General features: G+C 28.2%; 1 protein-coding gene across 2 annotated transcripts in view; it reads right to left on the bottom strand.

Annotated features, from left to right (window-relative positions):
• Nucleotides 1-22,098, bottom strand: part of LOC107448385 (protein FAM13A) — an 80,423-nt gene that overhangs the window by 23,327 nt on the left and 34,998 nt on the right. For both annotated transcript variants that reach the window (XR_006226228.2, XM_043051587.2), the window contains exons 12-19: nt 17,845-18,088; nt 12,652-12,745; nt 9,533-9,589; nt 9,393-9,455; nt 7,053-7,111; nt 6,909-6,967; nt 6,749-6,830; nt 4,458-4,654 (exon numbers count right to left, since the gene is read on the bottom strand). Coding sequence is in view for 1 of the 2 variants with exons in the window: in XM_043051587.2 (XP_042907521.1) it covers nt 4,458-4,654; nt 6,749-6,830; nt 6,909-6,967; nt 7,053-7,111; nt 9,393-9,455; nt 9,533-9,589; nt 12,652-12,745; nt 17,845-18,088 (855 nt within the window). In the remaining variant the exon portion in view is untranslated. The remainder of the gene's footprint in view (nt 1-4,457; nt 4,655-6,748; nt 6,831-6,908; nt 6,968-7,052; nt 7,112-9,392; nt 9,456-9,532; nt 9,590-12,651; nt 12,746-17,844; nt 18,089-22,098) is intronic.

Genomic DNA, 22,098 nt, shown 5'->3' with positions numbered 1-22,098 from the left:
TAGCCAAAACTTTATAGTCTGCATTTTCATATTTATAGATTTTAAATTTGAAAAACAGAGTAAAGAAAGAGTTGAAGCAATAAAATAGCTGAAAAAAATACAAAAGCAATCCCCCCCCCCCTGCAGAATTATATTCTAAAGATGCTTCTCTTGTTCCTCAGAAAGGAAAGAAATACTCTTGACTTTTCTGTTCTGATTTCCGAATAAAAAAATTTCGCCAATGGCTGGCTAGCTACAACTAGAATTTTAAATGGATAAAATAAAAACATAAAAATTCTGAAATCACAGAAGTTTAAAAGATAATTCGTTCTAGAAATGTTTTTTCCTTTATTTTTTGAATAAACACTATAATTTTTAAAGAACATTTTATATTTTAATAAAATATGACTGTGAGTGGGGATTTTATTACAAATTCAGATATTCGGAACACCATGAAATTAGGGAGGGTAAATTCCATTTTAAAAATTAGATTTTTCGGGGACCTAAATGCATGACTTCCCATGATTTTTTAAAAAAATCGTTAAAATCATGGTATTTCATGACAAATTTTGTTCAATACCGATAGTCATGACAAATTTTTGTTCAATACGGATATTCATGACAAATTTTGTTCCATATCGGTATTCATGACTTTCCAGGTGAGCAGATACTTACTACTCTTAATTTTATTGATTCCGGGAAAAAAACTAAAAATATTCTCTCATTATGAGAGCCATTTCAGGAACATTAAAGCTTCTGAGGAAAGCCCAGGCTCACAAAGGGCTGTGGTGCCAATGCTAATGATGAAAATACACAGTGCAACAATAAAGAGTTTCCGCTTTAGTCAGTGATTCCATTAGACTCTGAAACCCAGAACTTCTGAGTCTTTCTTACGAAAGTCTCTATTTAAAATAGCACAAATCTCTATTTCAAAGATATACATAAGAGAACATTTTATGCATGAAATGAATATTGTATGAAATGAATATGTATGAATGAAAGTATGAATATTCTATGTATGAGAAATATGCATAGTAACTGATTCAGTTATAATTCGAATGAAGAATTAAAACCAAAATATTTACATAGATTCAACTTAACATTATTTTCATTTTCTCCATCTGTTATTAATACAAAATAATATTTTTTAAGTTAAATATAATTACATAATTTAGACTAATAATAATAAATTTGATAGTGTGCTATTTTTTTCTTCTTCCTGTCTTTCGTGACAGAGACTTATGGAAGGAACTTAGACTTATGGACTTAGGCAAGGAAGAGTGATAAGGTAAATTCCATAATTTTTGGTGTATTTGTTGAGCGCTTCAGGAAGAATGTATGCTTTTAAATCATAGCAACAATTTCATAATGATACTACTTTTAATAGAACTGTTCTATTAAAATAGTGGCTGTGTGAATATAAAACCACATGCCAGTTTATTAGCGGAGTTTCATCTCAGGGGTCTGTCCAGGCCGAATTTACTACCGTTTAGCGGTACTTTCACAAATTCAACTCTAGGAAAAACAGTAGTTTCACAAAATACTTTTTCTTAAAATTTTATTTTTTTATCCCTTAAGAAATGATAAATCCATATTTTTGTGCTGATTTTTAAATATAATATTTAATTTTTCACAAATTATGTCTGAGTTGTCACAAAATAGGTACCTCTCAGGAAAACCTAGACAGACGCCTGAATTGGTCGCTTACGTCATATTATAGCGAGGTTTTTTTTGCACAGTTTTTTAAAAGTTTTGCACAGTTTTAGTGGGACAGCGAGGCTGTCCCACTAAAGTTTACAGGCAGTCGAAATTCGAACTATCATTTTAAACATTATTCTAAATTTATTCCAATAGACATTTATTTTTTAATGGAACATTTTTTTCTCTGTGGCCCAGTCGAAAATGATTTCATAGTGAAGATAACTTTTGGTCCTGTTAAATATATGATTTTTAAATTTGGATACAATTTTCAGCCCGAAATTTTACAATAGCAAAATGTTTTTGAACATATGGGAAAAATATGTACAGAAATTTACAAGTCATAAATATTTTTTATTTGTAGTGACAATTTTGTAAAATACTTTCTAATTTTATCATATTTTCATGTTGATTTTTTAATATAATTTTTAATTTTTACAAATTATGTCTAAATTTTCACAAAAAAAAGGTAAATTGATCTTAATATTATCTAAAACGAATAAGCAAAAAGACCAGATGTTAAAGTTAATTACTTACAAAAAAAAATTAACAAACTGGATGCTGTTTATTTTAAACCAATATTGAATCTTCATAGAAAAGCATTTTCAGAACACTTACTTTGATAGGTAATTTCATTATTTTTTTATTTGTTAATCGTAAATATTATACTTGGTATTGCATCATTCCACTTTTTCAAACCATTAGAATAATATTAATATGGTTATTATCGATTATAATAATTGTACAGTCGAATATATAAATATACTTCTTCAATAAAATATATTTAAATTAAAAAAACCCCCATCAAGTTTGAATTTATCTCTCTCTCTGTCGATAGTAGATTATCATATGTAACAGGGTTGCCACAGTAAAAAATGAACAAAAATAGTTGCTTTTAGTAGCCTCAAGCATGAAAATAGCAGTCAAATAACTAAAATTATAGCTTAATTGTCAAATACTATGCTCCAATTCAAAAAATTTTTTGTACAAATATAAAAGGTATATATAGGTACCTAAATAAAAGTTGAATTACAACAAAATATGAATGTTAATAGCAGGAAAAAACAATTAAAAATAACAAAACTGCCCCTCAGAGAGAAAAAATAACATACTTTATTAAATCTAATGGAAATTTAAATTTTTCGCTTTTTGGACATAAATGATTGTATAAAAGTTTGCTTTCCTTTATTAAAGTTCTGAAAAGTAACGTTCATTTTTGAGAAAAAACTTCGCTAAAAGTAAAAAAGTCTCCTAATTGTCGCCTGCTCCTGAAAATAGTTGTTTATTTAGACTTTTCAGGCAAAAAAAGTTGCCTAAGGCCGAAAATAGTAGCAATTAGTTGCATTTTAGTAGTCTGTGGCAACCCTGATGCAATGATCGTTCGATAGTTATTTTGTTCTAATGAGTTTTTAAGAACTATATAAGAATAATTTATACGAAATAAAAACAATTGAGCAGAACTGAACAATTGAGCAGAAAATATGAAGCACAATAAAATTACAGAATGCTTCAAGTAGAATAGATTATTTTCTAACTAGATAAATTGCCTTTCAATTTCAGCATTTTATTTACATTATAAAAATAAATTATAGCAATAAATTTTACGTAATACTTTATATTAAAAATGCTGCTTTTGAACTTTAAGCACTCACTCACTAATAATTTTACAAAATTTTCTTGAATAAATGCAAAATGTCTCAAATTTTGTTAAACAAAATTTTATCTGTAGTCAGACTGGCTACTCAAAACAGGTTTCAAATTTCCCTGATTTTTCCAAATAAAAACTTTCCAGGTCAGCATGTTTCCCCCCCCCTCTCATTAAGTGTTGGATGTTTACCAGAAAAGTGTCACGATTATAAAATATTTTATTTAAAATGTTATCTATTTAATGAATCATCTTGAAAAAATAATTAGACTAAATTCATTCTAACAACTTAGCAAGATCTTGTTATTTATTTTTTATATTTTGGTACATAATTTAAAAAAAAATTAAGATAGATGCGGAGCATATATTGTTTTTTTTAATGAGTTATTGATGAAAAAACGTAGGATAAGTATTGCTCAATATATTTTCATTAAGCAAAAGAAAATAATTCCAAGCGAATATACAATAATATTGATATTAATTTACACTTCAATATAAACTATTCAACACTTCAATATAAACTTCAATATATACTATATTTAATCTGAACAGTGTACTTTATAAAAATCACTGATTATACTTTCTTTAAGTCAATATCTAAAGTCAAATGTTTAAATGATGTTCGTTTTGAATTAGCATTCTTATTTTAAGAGATATTCAGTATCAAGAAATAAATAATACAAATGCAAAATTGTCAAATTTCTTGTTGCAAACTCTGTGGGAAAAAAAAACTAGATAAATTTCTTTAACTTTTGTTTTTTTTTCTCTCAATTGACATTAAAATATTTAAAGAATTCGAATCTAACCATAGGTTTTTTTTAACAGTTCAGATAAGTTAAATGTTTTTTTTTTTTTTTACATAAACGGGGAAACATATGAAAAAATGCATTAAGCAATGAATTAAAAATTTGTATTCTTTGTGTTTGTAATACATAAAAATTGGCAATATACAATTTTGTTTCATTCTAATCAAGATTTTTTTAGTTAAATTCCTTCCTAACATCCATATTTCATACATTCAATGAAGAAACAAAGTCCGGTCATTTGACCGGCTATAGTAGAAATAGGTATATATATTAAGTGTTGGTATGTTTAGTGTTAAATATAGTCACAAAGTGATGAAAATGTTGCTTACATCCAAAGATTCAGGTCTGTTGGCTAGTTTTCGGTCATCAGCGAGAGTCCTGCAAGCAAGGCCAAAATAGTCTTCCACTTTTGAACCACCCCTGGAGAGAGGGGAGAACTGATTGGTGGTGTCTTCCAGTATGTGAGGAGGATATTGATTTGCGGCATGCCAACCAACATGTTCCAAATGTGTCTCCTCTTTCAAAGCTGAAATGTTTTACTTTTTTTTTAGTACATTCATTAGAACATGATTTTATGAAACAAATACAGTCGGACCTCTATTTAACAAAGTCGCTTAATCCCTATAATAAGTTCATTATATGGAAAATTCGTTAAATAGAAAATCACCTTATGAAATACTTAAACAACACAAAACAGGTTTTTAAATTCATAGACACTAGACATAATAAAGATAGCAATTGGTACACCTTTATCGCGTAAATTAGTATCTACTATTTTTATTTAATAAATCTTAACTATAAAAGAAATCTGCAAGGAAAGCAAGAATACAGCAAAACAATATCCAGTGTTACACTATCATGCTACATGCATTTTCAACTAAAAAAAGCTAAATTTAATGTATAAAATTATGACTGCATTTATTATAAAAGTAATTTTAAACATACATTAACTCATGCGTTTTTAAGTTTAATAGCTAATGATAAAACCCGTTAATTTTGTTTGAGTTTTTCATTTAAAATGCAAACAAAATGGGAAAGGGATTTTTCTGCCTTCTCTAAAAGTTAAGTGGCTTCGAAAATCAATTTAAGGTTATTTATTCCATAAAATGGGTTTACAAGTTTGAAATGTTCTAAAATATTTGGAGAAATAAGGAAAGTGAACCTCAAAGAAAAGTTCCTTAAATAGAAAATTCACTTCGCTATTTGGAAGTTATTTTGCAAAGAAATTTCCAAAATGTTCTTGGTTCCTTGAAAAAAANTTATTTATTCCATAAAATGGGTTTACAAGTTTGAAATGTTCTAAAATATTTGGGGAAATAAGGAAAGTGAACCTCAAAGAAAAGTTCCTTAAATAGAAAATTCACTTTGCTATTTGGAAGTTATTTTGCAAAGAAATTTCCAAAATGTTCTTGGTTCCTTGAAAAAAATTGTAAAATAGAGAAATTTGCAAAATGGAAGTTCATTAAATAGAAGTCTGACTGTATAGACAGGGTATCTGCTACATTTTAGATTTTCAAATTCATGACTAATTCCAAGAACTTTTCACGACTTAATGAAGTTACTATTTTCTCCGACAAAAACAGAATAATAATTTAAAAAGCATTATAATAACTGTATGTGTGAATTGTAAATGACGGACCAGGTAAAATTAATGACCAAAATAGAAAAGAGAAAGAAAAAAATATATTGTAAAATTTAAACCTTGACAAATTAAGAATCTTAAGAACATTTTATTCTGCTTAATAATATATTAAACGATAAACAATACTGGATACTAATTGACTTCACAAAAATAAACTTAAATTAAATTTTTAACAGTAATCAAGTTGTTAATAAGATAGCAGCAAATTATATAGTTAATTAAACATGAAAACGACTTCAGACAGTTCAGAACAACTAATGACAACAAAACATAAAAAATGACTAACTTTGAAATCAATATAGCTAATAGCTATCGATAAATAACAATGTTGAATGCATCATCGTAATATATTCTGGGTCGCGGAAAAAAACAAATATTATAACCATGTACATCACATCGAATTTGTATATATATTCACGCCGTGGCAAAAAACAAAGTAAAGGTTCGAAATGAAACTTACTACTGCACAGACTCCTACAAAAATTGCGCTGATATCTCTGAATTAATGTTGCTATCTTTTTAAAAGTTACAATTAAGTTTTAAGGCACTAAATTCAAATTGAAAACTAATGAAATATTAATAAATGGTAAATTTTAAAACTAAACAATAACATTAATTGAAAATATAGGTATAACCAAAAACTGTTATACTCTGCATTTCACACTCTGAAATCACAGAAGTTTAAAAGATACTTCGATCTAGAAATGTTTTTTCTTTCATTTTTTGAAAGAACATGATAAAAACTTTTTATATTTTAATAAAATATGACTCTGAGTGGGGATTTTGTTACAAATTCAGATATTTGGAACACCAATCAATTTTAAAAATAAAATTCTTTGGTGACCTAAATTCATGACTCTCCATGATTTTTTTAAAAAAAAAATGGTTAAAATTATGACATTTTATGACAAATTTTGTTCAATACCGAAATGTATGACTTTCCAGGTGCGCGGATATCCTGTATATAGAGATGCTTACCTTTGAGTTCTTTTCTAGCTTTATACAAATCATTTAACATCTTTCTAGCTTCAGAGTTGTTAGACTTTTCCGCATGAGAAGGCTGGGAGAGTAAAACAATGTTACAAATTGATAAAAACAATTTTATATGAACATTTAAAAAAAAAAGCAAAACACATACTTTAAAACCAAATTCTGCTTCAAATTTTTCTTCGTATTTCCTGATTCTCTTCTTAATACCTGAAAGAAAATGATGATTTATAAAAATATACTTATATAAAAAAAAAAATTCTTTTTTAATTGACAATAACACATTCCCACTCACTGTGTATCTTTTTCGTAAGTTGTCGGATAGATTCAGCAGCGCTATTATTTTCCACAAACCTATGGAGAAAATGTTTAGTAAATGCAAAGAAGTGTACAGGTAAATAAACATATAGCAAAACAGCGCTATTATTCTCCACAAACCTACGGAGAAAATGTTTAGTAAATGCAAAGAAGTGTACAAACAAATAAACATATAGCAAAACAGCGCTATTATTCTCCACAAACCTACGGAGAAAATGTTTAGCAAATGCAAAGAAGTGTACAGGTAAATGAACATATAGCAAAATGTTTTTCATTGTCCAGAAAATTGATTATTAAATTTCATATGCATCTAATTTTATAATCAATAAACATGCTTCTAAATGAGCTTGTTATCAGAGTTATTATGATTGCACTAAATTATTTTTATATGTTTTGAAAGGTTTGATTTGATTGGTTGCTTTTAGTAGCCTAAAGCATGAAAATAGTTGCTGAAAACTATGAAAATAGTTGCCTAAATACTAACAAAAATTGACTAAAATTTTATTAAATAACTAAATTGTCATATACCATGATCCATTTAGTCAAGTTTCTGCAAATATGATAATTTTCATACAAACATTAGTGCTCTAGCACTAAATTTTTGTATAAAAATTTTTTTTATATTTGCAGAAAATTAAATACTTTTAATTACTAGAATTAAAAAAAAACACTTTTTTATTATAAAAAAACATAATTTTTCTAAAAATTGTTCTCTTTTATCAATAATTGATTTAGTAAATATATATATATATTATGAAAGTGATATCTCAAATGTGAAATTCAAGCATTGTGATATTGTATTAAAAATTGTTTTATTAAAAATCATGCGGAATTTTGTAGCAATAACCACTGAAAAGGCAATCAAGAAACTAAATAGGCTTACAATGGAATCTGTGCAAATTGAACGAATTAAAAAGTTGTAAATTTGTAATTCAAAATTGTCCACATTTTTCTCTCTTTTTTTTAAAAAATTCAGTGTGTTCAGAAGATTCTGTGGGCCTTCAACTAAATTTATGTTAAAAAACAGCACTAGGAGCACAGAAAAGTCTCCTTTTAAGGAAAATAGTTGCTTTTTTTTTTTAGCCTTTTCAGGCATAAAATAGTTGCATTTTAGTCGCCTGTGGCAACCCTGTTGCAGTGATCAAGAGGACTGATAAACACGAAATTTAATAAAATTAAATTCATTTTAAACCATATTTGCACTTGTATAGATTCAACATTTTTATTTTTTAATTATTAGTCATTGTCTTTTCTCATTTCGTATCAAAATACATTATTTGACAAGGAAGAAACTAAAATTTTCTTCCAATACATAACCTTGTGAATGGAATAAAATAATGGAAGGGATAATTTTAATTTAAAACATTAAGAAATTACCAAAATTATGAAGGGATATAAATTAACAATTTCTTTCAATTATTTCTCATAAAATAGACTGATATAGGTACAAATAAAAAAAAGAAACAAAAATAAAAAGTCAGATTCCAACCATTGGTTATAGAATTGCTTTTGCTAGAAAAACGTATGCATTTTAATAAAACCCTTCAAAAAAATATTGTATGGAACATTTATGTGCTTGATGTCACTTATCAAAAACAATTTTTTTTTTCAACACAGAGAAGTTGTCTGTAAGTTTTCAGTTAGTGTAAAATAAAGCCCTAAAAATTCTTTCAGATTTTCAATCTTAGTTAAGGTTGCAAAATTTTATGCTGACTGTGAAAAATATCAGAATAGTTAGGTCCAAACAAAAAACAATAAAACGAAGTCTAACAAGGAAGACTAGGGAAGTGTGACTCGCCCATTTTGAAATCAACTGGTGGGATATATGCCTTATGTGGATCAATTTTAGGAGGCAACATCCGTTTCGGCCTATAGAAGGTCCTATGAGAGATAAAAAATAATTCAATATATAGAAAAATCCGTATTTTATTACTTCAATGCAGACTATTAGTTAGTGTAATTATCTCATACTCCAACTAATTTTGTGGTACTTTCACCTACTATATAATGCATATTTATTCTCAAAATTGATTTCAAATATTTTATATAGCTGCAGTTTTTCAGAAAAACCTGTCAGGCTAATTTTTAAAAAAAAATTTGCATCACATTTTTTCCCTTCTTTTTTTTCCAAATCAATTGGAGTATGTAATTGCAAATTAATTAATTTGCTAATTAATTAATTAGCAAATTAATCCCTAATCTCCCTTGTAAGTAAAGGAGAGAAGACAACAATGCCTCATTAATAAGGTGTTATCACACTAGAAGTAAATTTTAATTTTGGAGAACTAGAGTTATTGAAGTAAAAATAAATAAATACTTTTTGGCAAAATCTTCTTGCTCAACAGGAGGTGATGGTGGTACACTAGGATCCAAGTGATTGCTGAAAAAATAGAAATGAATTAAAAATGACACTCCAGGATACATTTCAGTTTAACTGTGATTTCATGGAAAACTTACCTTCGATAAGATAAGTAATTTCGATACGCACTTGGTGAAAGTGGTGCTTCGTAATAACTAAAAGAGAATAACAAGCGCACAGTTGTTGTATATATATATATATATATATATATATATATANGTTCAGGTTATATATATATAGCATAATAAGTAAAAACAATAAAACACGAAGAAAATTGAGAAAAACAATAAGTTTTATTTATTGATCATAAGCTGCAAGTAAATAGAACTCATAAAATAAGTTCAAAATGTAGAGAAAACAAGGGAAAATTACAAAACAATGAAAAATGGGGGAAAAAAAAGAAAAATAATAATAAAAATAACAAAAAACCGGAAAAAAGGACAAAATTTTAAAAAAAAATCCGGAAAATAAAAGATACATTTTTGTGGATATAATCGTGTGAGCTGATGAAAAGATTATGTCTTTTATTTTCCGGATTTTTTAAAATTTTTTTGTCCTTTTTTCCTATTTTTTGTTATTTTTATTATTCTTTCCCCCCATTTTTCATTGTTCTATAATTTTTCCCTTGTGTTCTCTACATTTAGAACTTTATATATATTATTAATTACATATTATCAATACATAAAAATAAATAGAATGAATTGGATGGCCCAAGTGATTCGAATGAGTAATGACAATACAATAAAAAAGATATTGCTTTTTAGATAAATCAGATGGCATTATGGAGAAATTTTCAGAGGAAGGCATTGGCACACATTGGGCTGGCTGGCCAACTATGATGATGAATTTTCTTAATTATGTTGTATTAAATATGTGTTTCTTAACAAAACAAATCTAATATAAATAAGCAATATTATTCATTATGGCTACTTCTTTGTTGAAAACTAGAATTAATTTTCTACTCACATACACTATAATCATCATGCATTGTAGAAAAGAGATGGAATATATGTTAAAATGCACCTGAGTAATATGCCATCCGAAGGAGTCAAACCTCAGTAACGCGAAATTGACGGGACTGTCAGAATTATTTCATGTTAACTGGATTTCATCTTATCCGATACATCATGAAAAAATTTATGACATAATATTACTACATATTATATACTATATTAATGCATGTAAAGAATATTATTATGTACCAAACAAATTCAAATAAACTTAAAAATTTTAACTATTTTATTTATTTGTCCATTTGCCACTTCTATCAACGAGGAATAACATTCTTCAAAATGGCACTTTAGTCACATGCTTATTAACTGAGCTGTGCCTCGTTACCTTGCTCGCGAAGCGATCATCAACTTGAAAATTTCATGCTTAACAATTAAAATATAATAATAATAATTGAATGCTTACTAGAGGGACCAAACATGAATTTTAGTTAGAGCGATATTTCATGTTAATGAGGTTTGACTGTATGTATAAATTTATTTTATCCCTAATTGCTAAAGGAGAAAAATTCTGAAAATAAATTACAATGTTGCTTTTCCTTGATGCAGATGTTTGGATAAATGATAATTAAAAGGCTTAATTGTTTGAATAAAATTCTTTGTTTTCTGTATCAATTGACAGAGGAATTATGAATGTGTAAATAGATAAAAAGATGGAAAACTCCTTTTTTTTTAAAAGTAAGAACCTGTTAGTAGAAAAAAAGGACTCAGAAATAAGGAAGTTCTGGAGATCTTGAGCTTCCAAAGTATAAAGGAATTATTGTACACAATATTCACACCTTTTTAAGAAAGCATTTTATAAAATAGAAATGTGGAATATTATTTTAAAATAATTAATTTGGTAAAACAGTTAATATATGCAATCCCCACACACTCATCATAAGGACACAACAGAATATTGATTTTCAATAAAATATAAATAAATCCACATTCGATAAATATTTCTTACAAAGAAACAGTTGACTGTTGCACGCTAAATCTGTCGGGTCACAAAGTCCTCCATGTTTCCAAAACAAATTATACCTCTGGGGCTACTGAATTGGAGACTTTTTGTTCTCTGGTTCAGGTCGAAATTACGATATGTGTGGAGAAAGAATGGGTCCACCCTATAAATGGGTGTGATGTATGGGTGCGGCAGAAGTCGAATTCTCGGCCAGAGACGGCGCCACCTCTGCCTTGATGGCTGACGACAACAACACAATGAAACAGTGGTAAAACTCAGAACAGTTCGTTGCTTACTAATGATGGGAAAAAATTTTTTGTATCAAAGTGTTTCAAAGAGTTTTTAGAAACTCTAGTTATTTGTCAAGCAATAAAAAGAAATTTGATAAAATTTCCATGTGGTTTGTTACGAGAAATTTCTATCCTTTTTATCATGTTTTTGGATGCAGTCTTTCAAGTGCTTTAAAGGCATAAAGCTAACACGACAAAACTCATTATAGACATTACAGGGTATTTGCTATATTTTAGATTTTCAAATTCATGACTTTTCATGATTTAACGAAGTTACTATTTTCTCCGACAAAAATGCAACAATAAAATTAAAAAAGCATTATAATAACATTAATTGAAATGATTACATTAATCAAAACTGTTATACTCCGCTTCTTCATATTTATAGATTCTTAATTTAAAAAACAGAGTAAAGGAAGAGTAGAAACAATAAAATAGCTGAAAAAATACAAAAGGAAATAATTTTTCTTCCTCTTTTTTTTCTGCAGAAATATATTCAAAAGATACTTTTCTTGTTCATCAGAGAGGAAAGAAATACTCCTGATTTTTCTGTTCTCATATCGGAATAAATAAAATTTGCCAATGACTGGTTTGAGTCAACTAGAATTTTAAATTGATAATATTAAAAAAATTAATAAAAATTCTTAAATCACAGAAGTTTAAAAGATAATTCTCTCTAGAAATGATGCATTTTCTTTCATTTTTTGAAAGAACACCATAATTTTTAAAGAATATGATAAAATCATTTTATATTCTAATAAAATATGACTGAGTGGTGATTTTGTTAGGAATTGATAAGATTGGGGGGGGGGATTCCATTTTAAAAATTAGATTTTTCGGAGACCTAAATCCATGACTTTTTATGATTTTTTTAAAAAAAATAGACTGAACAGACTGAAAAAATAGAATAGATTTTCTAAAAAATGACTTTCCACGACCGCAGATATCCTGCATTAACAAATAAGCATACATACTTGGATTTTCGAAGATTCTGAACGGAGGGTGACAGCAAGCTTTCGTCTTCATCGCCTTTTGACAAATTCAAATGAGGTTCAGCTCTTACAGGCTCTGAAAAACAAACTGTGGTAAGTAAAGGGAAATAAAATTCAAACAAGAATGTAAATAATTAGTCATACTCCCACGCAAGATGAAATGAGTTAGTCTCTATTACTGCCGCCATTAAGCGGCTCAAGTTTCACTCTTTTGTAGCTATTCTTTTCTCTTAAAATTTTTTTATCTTTCTTTAACTAGCTTCTTCTAATTTCAATTCCAATTACGTACACCCTAAGATTAGACACATAGTGGCATTCCTTTCGAAGACGATCAGCATCCGATGGATGTCAAAAGCGCAGAATAGATTAGATATTATACATTAACCAAGTACAGTAAAACCTCCGTCCATTCTTGGGACCAAAAAAATTGTCAGTTTACGGGAAGGGTATCCTAATAACGAAGTTTAACACCGTAAACTGTTTTTAGAATATTTTCAAAGATGTAGAAATAATTAAATAATCTACAATAACTATCTCCAAGGATATTTATTTAAACTTCAAGAAAGATAAAAAAGAATATATAAAGAAGTTTGATTATAAATACATAATTCTAGATGTAGCTACAGATAAATGAATATAAATTTTCTTTTAGCACAGATACTCCACAGTTAGAGATATGATACCGAAGAGGAGCTTTCAATCCTCAGTCGGTTTCAATTATTAGGTTTACATCCCTTTACATCTACCTATCATTTGATAGGGAACGTGGTTAATACTTTCTTGAAAGTAAACTTCCCACAATTTACAGCGAAAAAGTAATGCATACCTGTAAGTCATGAGAACTTATGGAGTAATAAATCCTTTCAAAATACATAATGATAAAAAAGAAATGTTAATTAATCTATTATAGATACTGGAAGTACACCCTTTGATATTTGTGGGGTTATTACTTGATTTATGAATTATTTACCTTTAAGACAAAACAAGATTAAGCAATAACTTTTTGGCAAAATCGAAAGTAAAGAAAATATGCACAATGTGTAGAAAATATGCACAATGAGCAAAGAATTAAGTAGTATTGATAAAAGTTATAGATGTAAATTTGTAGTTTTAGATTGTAAACAAATTTGTCCTGTTATTGAGCAAGTTTTAGGCTTGTAGGTCAAAGAAATACATAGGTAAACATTAAGATAAGTGGTGCAAGAAGGGACCTGCATTGTTGATAAAGCAGGGTGCATACCCAAATCTTTCAACAAAAAATAAGCACCTTTTAAGTACTTTTTAAGCACTCAAAAAATATTTTCAAGCACTATATACATTAACAAAATGCAAAGTAATTTTCAAAGACTTTTACATTATCATCAAAAAATAACTAGTTTTCGACAAAAAACTCTTTTCTTGATTATATCAGCCACCATAAAAAGATGAAGAGAGTTTTCAGTTCAATTTCAGAGGGTGGAAAATGAAGCTTGAAATTGAGAATATCAAGCAAAATGCAGCAGAGTTGCATTACCAAGAGTCCTTTTTTACTTGCTACTACATTACTTTATGAGTTGAATCAAGTTACCGAGAATTTCAGTCACACTGCAGATATCCCTAATAAATCATTTTAAGTACATAATTGTGTGTGGCAGCCCTAAAGCTGAAGATTAAAATTTTATTTTAGTATGGCTATTTATTATGCCACACGATCATTTTAACTGATGAGATTGGCCAATAAATTTATCCAATTTACTTATTAAGGATTCTTTTAATAAGAAAATCATGCTAGTTTTAAGTCTCATTTGGGATACTGATAAGGATACTTAATCATGTAAGATTGAACAAGCAGATTATTTAAGATGAGTTAATCACAAAAAGACAAGTGTTTCCTAGAGCTATTTAAGTATTTGATACTATTGCTTTTACGTTTCTGTTCATGCTATTAATTGACTCAAATTTGCAAAAGTCATGGCATTTAAAGCTTAAGTAGGATGATAAATTACCGGATAATTGAATTAAAAAATTTATGTGTTAATACAGTCGAACCTCGCTAACTCGAACTTCGATTTCACGAATTTTTCGATATCTCGAAGAAAAAAAAATTCCCTTCAAATTTCCTATACACTCAATGTTAAAAAGAACTTGATTTTACAAATTTTTTTTCCTAATCCCTCGATAACTTGAATTTTTTTTCTCCATAAATAGTGTAGATTTTTCTTCTGAAAATTGAAAACTATTCCAAAAAAAAAAAAATTAAAAAAATTAAGAATAGAAAACCAATTCTCATAATGATAAACTTTTTTTAAAAAATGGACATAAAAACGTCAGTGGCATGGAATGATGTCGTTCTCTACGATAATGAATGGCTTCAAGAAGGCTGGATTCATTAAAGATCACGAAAGTACTCAAACAATCAATATCGTTAATTCTGCTGAAAACTACACCGAAAATGATTGGAACATATTGACCGGACTCATAAAACTTGATGACATGGAATTTCATGACTTTGTAAACGTAGACGATGCAGTAACAGTGTGTGGTCAGTGGGATGATGATATCATCGCTCAAACGAAAGCTTCTTGTGAACTATCAGAAGAAAAGGAAGTCGAAGATTTACCGCCCAATGTTACGAACAAACAAGCACTTTCTGCAGTGGACACTGTAAGGAGATTTATTGAGAGGCAGCCAAACATGTCAGAGGAGACATTTAAAGCTATAGTCCACTTAGAAAGTGTTATAGACAAACTTTCTTACACATCTCTAAAGCAAACAACAATTGAATCTTTTTTTAAATGAAAGTGTAAAAAGTGTTTTTAGAATAAATATGGAATAGTAAATAAGGTACGTAAAGAGCATTTTTCTTTATTCTACCACCGATAACATGCGATTTTCGATAATTCGAATTTTTTCTCCTCTCCCTTCAAGTTTGAGATATCGAGGTTTGACTGTACAAACAATTAGATTTGCATTCTGATGTTAAGATTTGACAGTGGTTTAATTTCGGTTTGACAAATACATTAATAATTCTACATTTGTTTTGCGATGAGGTATGTGTCAATATAAGAGTAACGAAAAATAATTTTACATAATAACATTTGGTAAAAGCTAATTTTGTGCAAAGAAAAAAATTGAGTTGATTTACATAAGCTAATTACAATAACTAGGCAATAGTTTCTAACTGTTGCATTGGTTCTAAATAGCTATTAAATAAAATTAAATGAATGAATTTCGACAATGTCAATATTTATTGTCGAACAGATTCTATGACAATTTTGAGACCAAAGAAACGTAATTTAAACGAGAGAATTTTTGTACAATACATTTTGTGACCTCTCACACAGCGTTGCTACAGGAGGTTGCTCAATATGGACGCTGCTGGGAGAGCTCTACATGAAAAGGAACCAAATTGGCTTCTTGCATCAGCAGCAATGCTTAGATTGATATTTTTTTGCTACCTCAGATGAAAATCTGTCACTTTGAGTAACAATGTTAATCAGGGTGCGTAGCGAAATTATACAACAAAAAGAGCACCTTTTAAGCACTCAAAAAATATTTTTAAGCAGTTTAAAAAAATATCATAACTAGGCAAGATTGGAAAGTTTTTGACAATTGACAGTTTTATCCTATATGTCAAAAAAAGAAAAAAAAACAAAAAACATTTGGCATTGTTATTTACTATTGTCAAAAAATCGTGAAATTTTGAATCATGTAAAACGAATGGTGTTTTCATACGCTACGGACAGTATATATTCTGAAGTAGATTGATTGGGTTTGAATTAATTGTGAAAATGTTGGATAGAACAATGTGAACTGTGTCTTTTTGCATAATTCATATCAAAAATCAACATGGTAAAGGAAAAATCTTATTTTGAATAAAGGAAAATGAAGCACTATTTAAAAACACCCAATAAAAAAAGCACCTTTAAGGGCTTTTAAGAAATGAAAATCGGAAATAAGCACCTTAAGCACTTTTTAAAAATGCTACGCACCTTGTTAATGCCGATGATAATTGGTATTTTTTAGTTTGTAAGAAAACTTGAGATAGCTTCAATTTATAGATTACTCTACTAAGTATAAATTAGATAAAGCTGGTAAAGATTTTAATACAAAAAGACAGTTTTGAAGGTATTACTGTCAAGCTTCATATCTAAATCAAGATTGAGGAAAATAAACGAATGATGAAGTTTAGAAATGTAATTTTTTGTAGAAAGAAAAAAATTTAATTAAATTTCAGTAAGGTGGGAATTTTGCTATAAGTAGAAAAAAAAATATCTTGCCTAAAATAGAGTAGTAATACCAACCGGTAAATATTTTTATCCAATTGAAAAAATTTTTGCTAAAAATCATTAAAGTGTACCAATTTAGAAACTAAATCTACTCTACTTCATTCATCACTCAACAGAAAATCATCACGGAAAATCAACACTCAAAAATCTCATTATTGAATATCAAATTTCTGAATGGAAAAAAAATCCTATTTCAGAAAAGGGAAAATTAAGCACTTTTTAAAAACGCCCAATAAAAAAAACACTTTTAAGGGCTTTTAAACAAACATAAATCAAAAATAAGCACATATATTATAAAAAACTTCATAATAAATCTAAAACAATAAATCTAAAAAAACAATAAATCTATAAAAACAATAAATCTGTAATATATCTAAAACAGGGGTGATTGCGAGCCAAACTAAAAAATCCTGAAAACTTCGAATAAAATCATTAATGACGCATTTAAAAAAATTAATGTCCTTATAAATTTAAGCGATTGATATTTTCAAAGCACGAAATTCTAAATAAATTACATGTAGCATAATTTAAATGAATAATTATGTATAAGTTTACTTTTATTTCTAATCACATTTATTGTTCTACCAGAAAAAAATATTTACAAATGAAAAATATGTCAAGCATGAATTCTAGTTTTAATATTTCTAAATGAAATATACAAGAGTTTTTATGGATAAATGTAATCAATGATTTCTTAAAGCTTCTGGACCTTGGAATTCTCGCGATTAGCAAAAAATCCGGATTTTTCCCGGAGCACAATCAGGAGTAGGTTTATCAAATTAATTCATTTGTCCTAATTTTTTTGGGTATTTAAATTAAACAACATTTTTCCAGATCCCTGTCATTATAATGTCCATGTTTCTGAAATAGAAATATCAAAGTTTTGTAAAGTGTTTATTTATTATACCTGAATCTTCAAAAAGCATACTCCAACTAAGGGATAGGCCACAGCTGTTTTCGGAATCAGAGCTCTCTGTTTTTGAGATAGGAAAGCTGGCAGATTTAGTCATGTTTGATGGTAATTTTTCTTCACTTATATCTTCATCATCATCATCCAATATATCACATTCCATTATGTTTTTCTTCACACATTCAGCAAGGGGATTTTTAATTTGAGTGGAAGGACGAACAACTGATCTCCATGAATATTCCTACAGAATGGAACATCAAAATTAAATAGAACATTGACGAAATTTCAATATTGAGATTCAATACTGACGAAAAACTATCAGTTTTCATGAACGAAATTATTTATGTAGCTTACAAAAGTTATTGAATTTTCTTAAGCAAACCGTGAATATTCCTACAGAATGGAACATCAAAATTCAATACAATAATGACAAAATTTCAATATTGATATTCAATGTATTGAGATTCAATATTGACGAAAAACTATCAGTTTTCATGAACGAAATTATTTATGTAGTTTACAAAAGTTATTGAATTTTCTTAAGCAAACCGTGAATATTCCTACAGAATGGAACATCAAAATTCAATACAATAATAACAAAATTTCAATATTGATATTCAATATATTGAGATTCAATATTGACGAAAAACTATCAATTTTTAAGAACAAAATTATTTATGTAATTTACAAAAGTTATTGAATTTTCTTAAGCAAACCGTAAGGTATAATTTATAAATTAAGTTAATTCCTTATTATAAAACAAAATCACATCTATGAAACTTATTAGTTGTGAATTTTTATGACTGCATTAAAATTGAATTACGTTTTACAAATTTTTTCTGACTTGTGCAGTTAAATACAGAAATTTAGAATCACAATTGCTTTTCATATTTTTTTTTAAAAGTAGAAAGGAAGAAATTTTGAGGAAAAGAAATATTGAAAAAGTTATTTGACCTATAATTATTTACCTTTTAAAGATATTTACTTTTAACAGCTATTTGTCATCAATTTTTAATATTAATCTAAACAGCTTTTGTAATTATTAGTGGCTCATTGGTCTGAGACCACAAAATTTGCCTCGGACCATGAACTAATAACCTCTCTTGGACTATGAAATAATAATCACTCATTTGTGGTTTGCAGATGGACTGGGATTACCTGGAGGTCGGATGACGCACTTTTTAATGGACGCTGTGTGATATGTATGCATTATTTGTATGTAAATATACACATGTATATAATAAATTGGAAAATTTAATTTTAATTTCTTCTTGTACTAATATTACTTTCAAATTATTTTGAATTATTCAATTTTTGAAATAAATTAAGCACAAATAAATAAATCATAAAATTGATATTTAAGTGACAGAAGCATAATAACTTAGATAATATTCTGAAATATTGAGAAATACTAATCTAAAAAAATATATTCAGGGATCTGTCCAAGGCAAATTTACTGCCGTTAAGCGGTAGCTTCACAAATTCAATTTTAGAAAAAACGGTAGTTTCACATATTCAATTTAAAGAAAAACGGTAGTTTCACAAAATACTTTTAACATATTTTCGATAGATATTTAAATATTTTTGAAAATATTTTCTTATTTTACCATATTTTTTGTGTTGATTTTTTAATAAAATTTCTTAATTTCACAAATTATGTCTAAATTTTCACAAAATAGGTACCTCTAAAAAAGACCTAGACAGATCCCTGATATTGTTAATTCCTTCGAAAAATTTCTCAAAAAAATTTTTTTTTTAATGCACTACTAAAATGTCCTTACTAAAATGCATAAGAGCGAGTAAAATCTTTACTTAACCTTTCTAAATCATTAATAGTACAAATGAAGGAGAAACATTAAAACTGCAATTTTTATATTTAAAGAAAAAGTTTTTGCAGGTTTAAATAATACTCTGAGGCAGAATTTTTTTGGGCATTATGCGACATACTTCTTTAATACTAATATCTTTCTGCAAGATATTTAAAAATAACAAAGATATTTCTTACTAATTTAAAGTAATAGAAGCGTTAATTTAAAAAAAAAATTTAATAAATAAATAAAAAAATTTAATGAAATAAAATTATTTTTTTAATTGAATATGTGATATTTTTAAAATTCTAATATTAAGGGCGATGTTGTTGCACTTTGCAGAGAGATAATACATTATTTCCTTTTTCGCATTTTGTAATTGATCATCACATTAAAAAAATAAAAAACCGTGAAGTCTGTAGCAGTAACTACCGAAAAAAAAAAAATAAAAAAGATCGACGGCAAAATCATAAAAAGGGGTTACTAAATTCTTGTTTTCATTTTGAGATTCAATTGTTGTAATAAATAATATCCGATTTTAAAAGCTATGAGAAAATCAGTACTAATAACTGCAAGAAAAAATAGAACAAAAATTGCTATAGAAAAGAAAACCTAATTTTTTACATCATTACTTTCTATTTTTCTCAAATGAGAAGCGAAAAATCAAGAGCATTGTTTCCCACCACGATGCGCGAGAAAGGCATCTTTTGAATACAATTCTGAAAAGATGAAAAATTCTTTCAAAAATTTCTCCAGAAAAAAAGCAACATTTTTTATTTCATAAGGAAAAATCTTTCTGCAAGAACTCGGGAACATTCTGCAACAATGTCGCTGCGTCGCCTCGATTCTGCCACGAGGAAATAATATTTCTAAAGAAGTAAGACTGTGCTGCTTTAAAACATTTGAAAGAAGCCTCATTTCTGAACTGGTTCATTCATTCTGAACACAAAAAATGTCATTTTTAATGGGAATTTAAATTGTCTTTCTCAGTAAGCAACATAACAAACGCTTTTAAATGTTAATCATCAGACGACACTCGGTAACACTCTCTCACATTTACCTTTACTTAAAAGAATGGTTTGTACAGGATATCTGCTACATTTTAGATTTTCAAATTCATGACTAAATCTAAGTACTTTTCATGACTTAACGAAGTTACTATTTTCTCTGACAATAAAACAACAATTATAATAACATTAATTAAAATGATAGGTATAACCAAAACTGTTATAGTCTGCATCTTCACATTTATTGATTTTAAATTTCAAAAAACAGAGTAAAGAAAGAGTTGAAGCAATAAAATAATAGCTGAGCAAAAATTTTTTTTCTTCTTTTATTCGCAGAATTATATTCTAAAGATACTTTTCTTGTTCATCAGAAAGGAAAAAAATAATCCTGATTTTCCTGTTCTCATTTCGGAATAAAAAAAATTCTCTAATGACTGGTTTGCTTCAGCTAGAATTTTAAATTAACAAAATGAAAAAAATTATTAATAATAATAATAATTCTGAAATCACAGAAGTTGAAAAGATACTTCACTCTAGAAATGATGTTTTCTCTTTCACTTTTTGAAAGAACGCCATTATTATTGAAGAACATGATAAAAACTTTTTATATTTTAATCAAATATGACTCTGAGTGAGGATTATTCGGAACACTGTAAAATTGGGGGGGGGGGGGTTTAATTTTTAAAANGAAATTTGGGGGGGGGGGGATTCAATTTTAAAAATAAAATTTTTTGGCGACCTAAATCCATGATTTTTTCTAAAAAACAGTTAAAATCATGACAAATTTTGTTCGATATCGAAATCCTTGACTTTCCAGGTGCGTGGATACCCTGTTCATAAGTGCTGCACATAGTTACGTAATTCACGCGAAAAAAACGCTATTTTAATTCATTTTTATGATTGTTAGTTTGAATCATTAAATACAAGCAATTAAAAATGAAATTAAAAACCACACAAGTTCAAAATAAAGAACAAAAATTCAAATCAGAAAGCTTAACAGAAACTCAAATATTTGAAAGTTTAATTATTTAGTTTCCCCGTGTGGTAACCAGGTGGTAAGAATTGTCCCAACGTAGCCTATGTGTGTCGTAAAAGGAGACTAAAATAGGTTCCCAGCGCTCGGGGGTATAGCCGGATACCCTGCCCCTGGGGATTAGATCAGGGGACTGGTCCTCCAGGTTGGGGGTTAGACGTGGGGCTAACAACCCCACCCCGTAAAATACCAACCTGTTTTGAAATCCAAAGAAGTAAATGCCAGACTGCCTTCATGGAATTTGACCAGGAAACGATCAAAGGAAATGAGATTTGGAAACCGGAATAAAGAGATGGAAAGACTGAGTGGATGAGGATTTTGCCATCCTAAAAGTAAAGAACTAGAAATCAATTGATGGGAGAAGGGCGGAATGGGAAAAGCTTCTGAGGAAGGCCCAGGCTCA

This window comes from Parasteatoda tepidariorum, chromosome 10 (genome assembly GCF_043381705.1).
Source record: "Parasteatoda tepidariorum isolate YZ-2023 chromosome 10, CAS_Ptep_4.0, whole genome shotgun sequence".
NCBI classification, from domain to species: Eukaryota; Metazoa; Arthropoda; class Arachnida; order Araneae; family Theridiidae; genus Parasteatoda; species Parasteatoda tepidariorum.
This window is presented reverse-complemented; position numbering and strand designations above follow the sequence as displayed.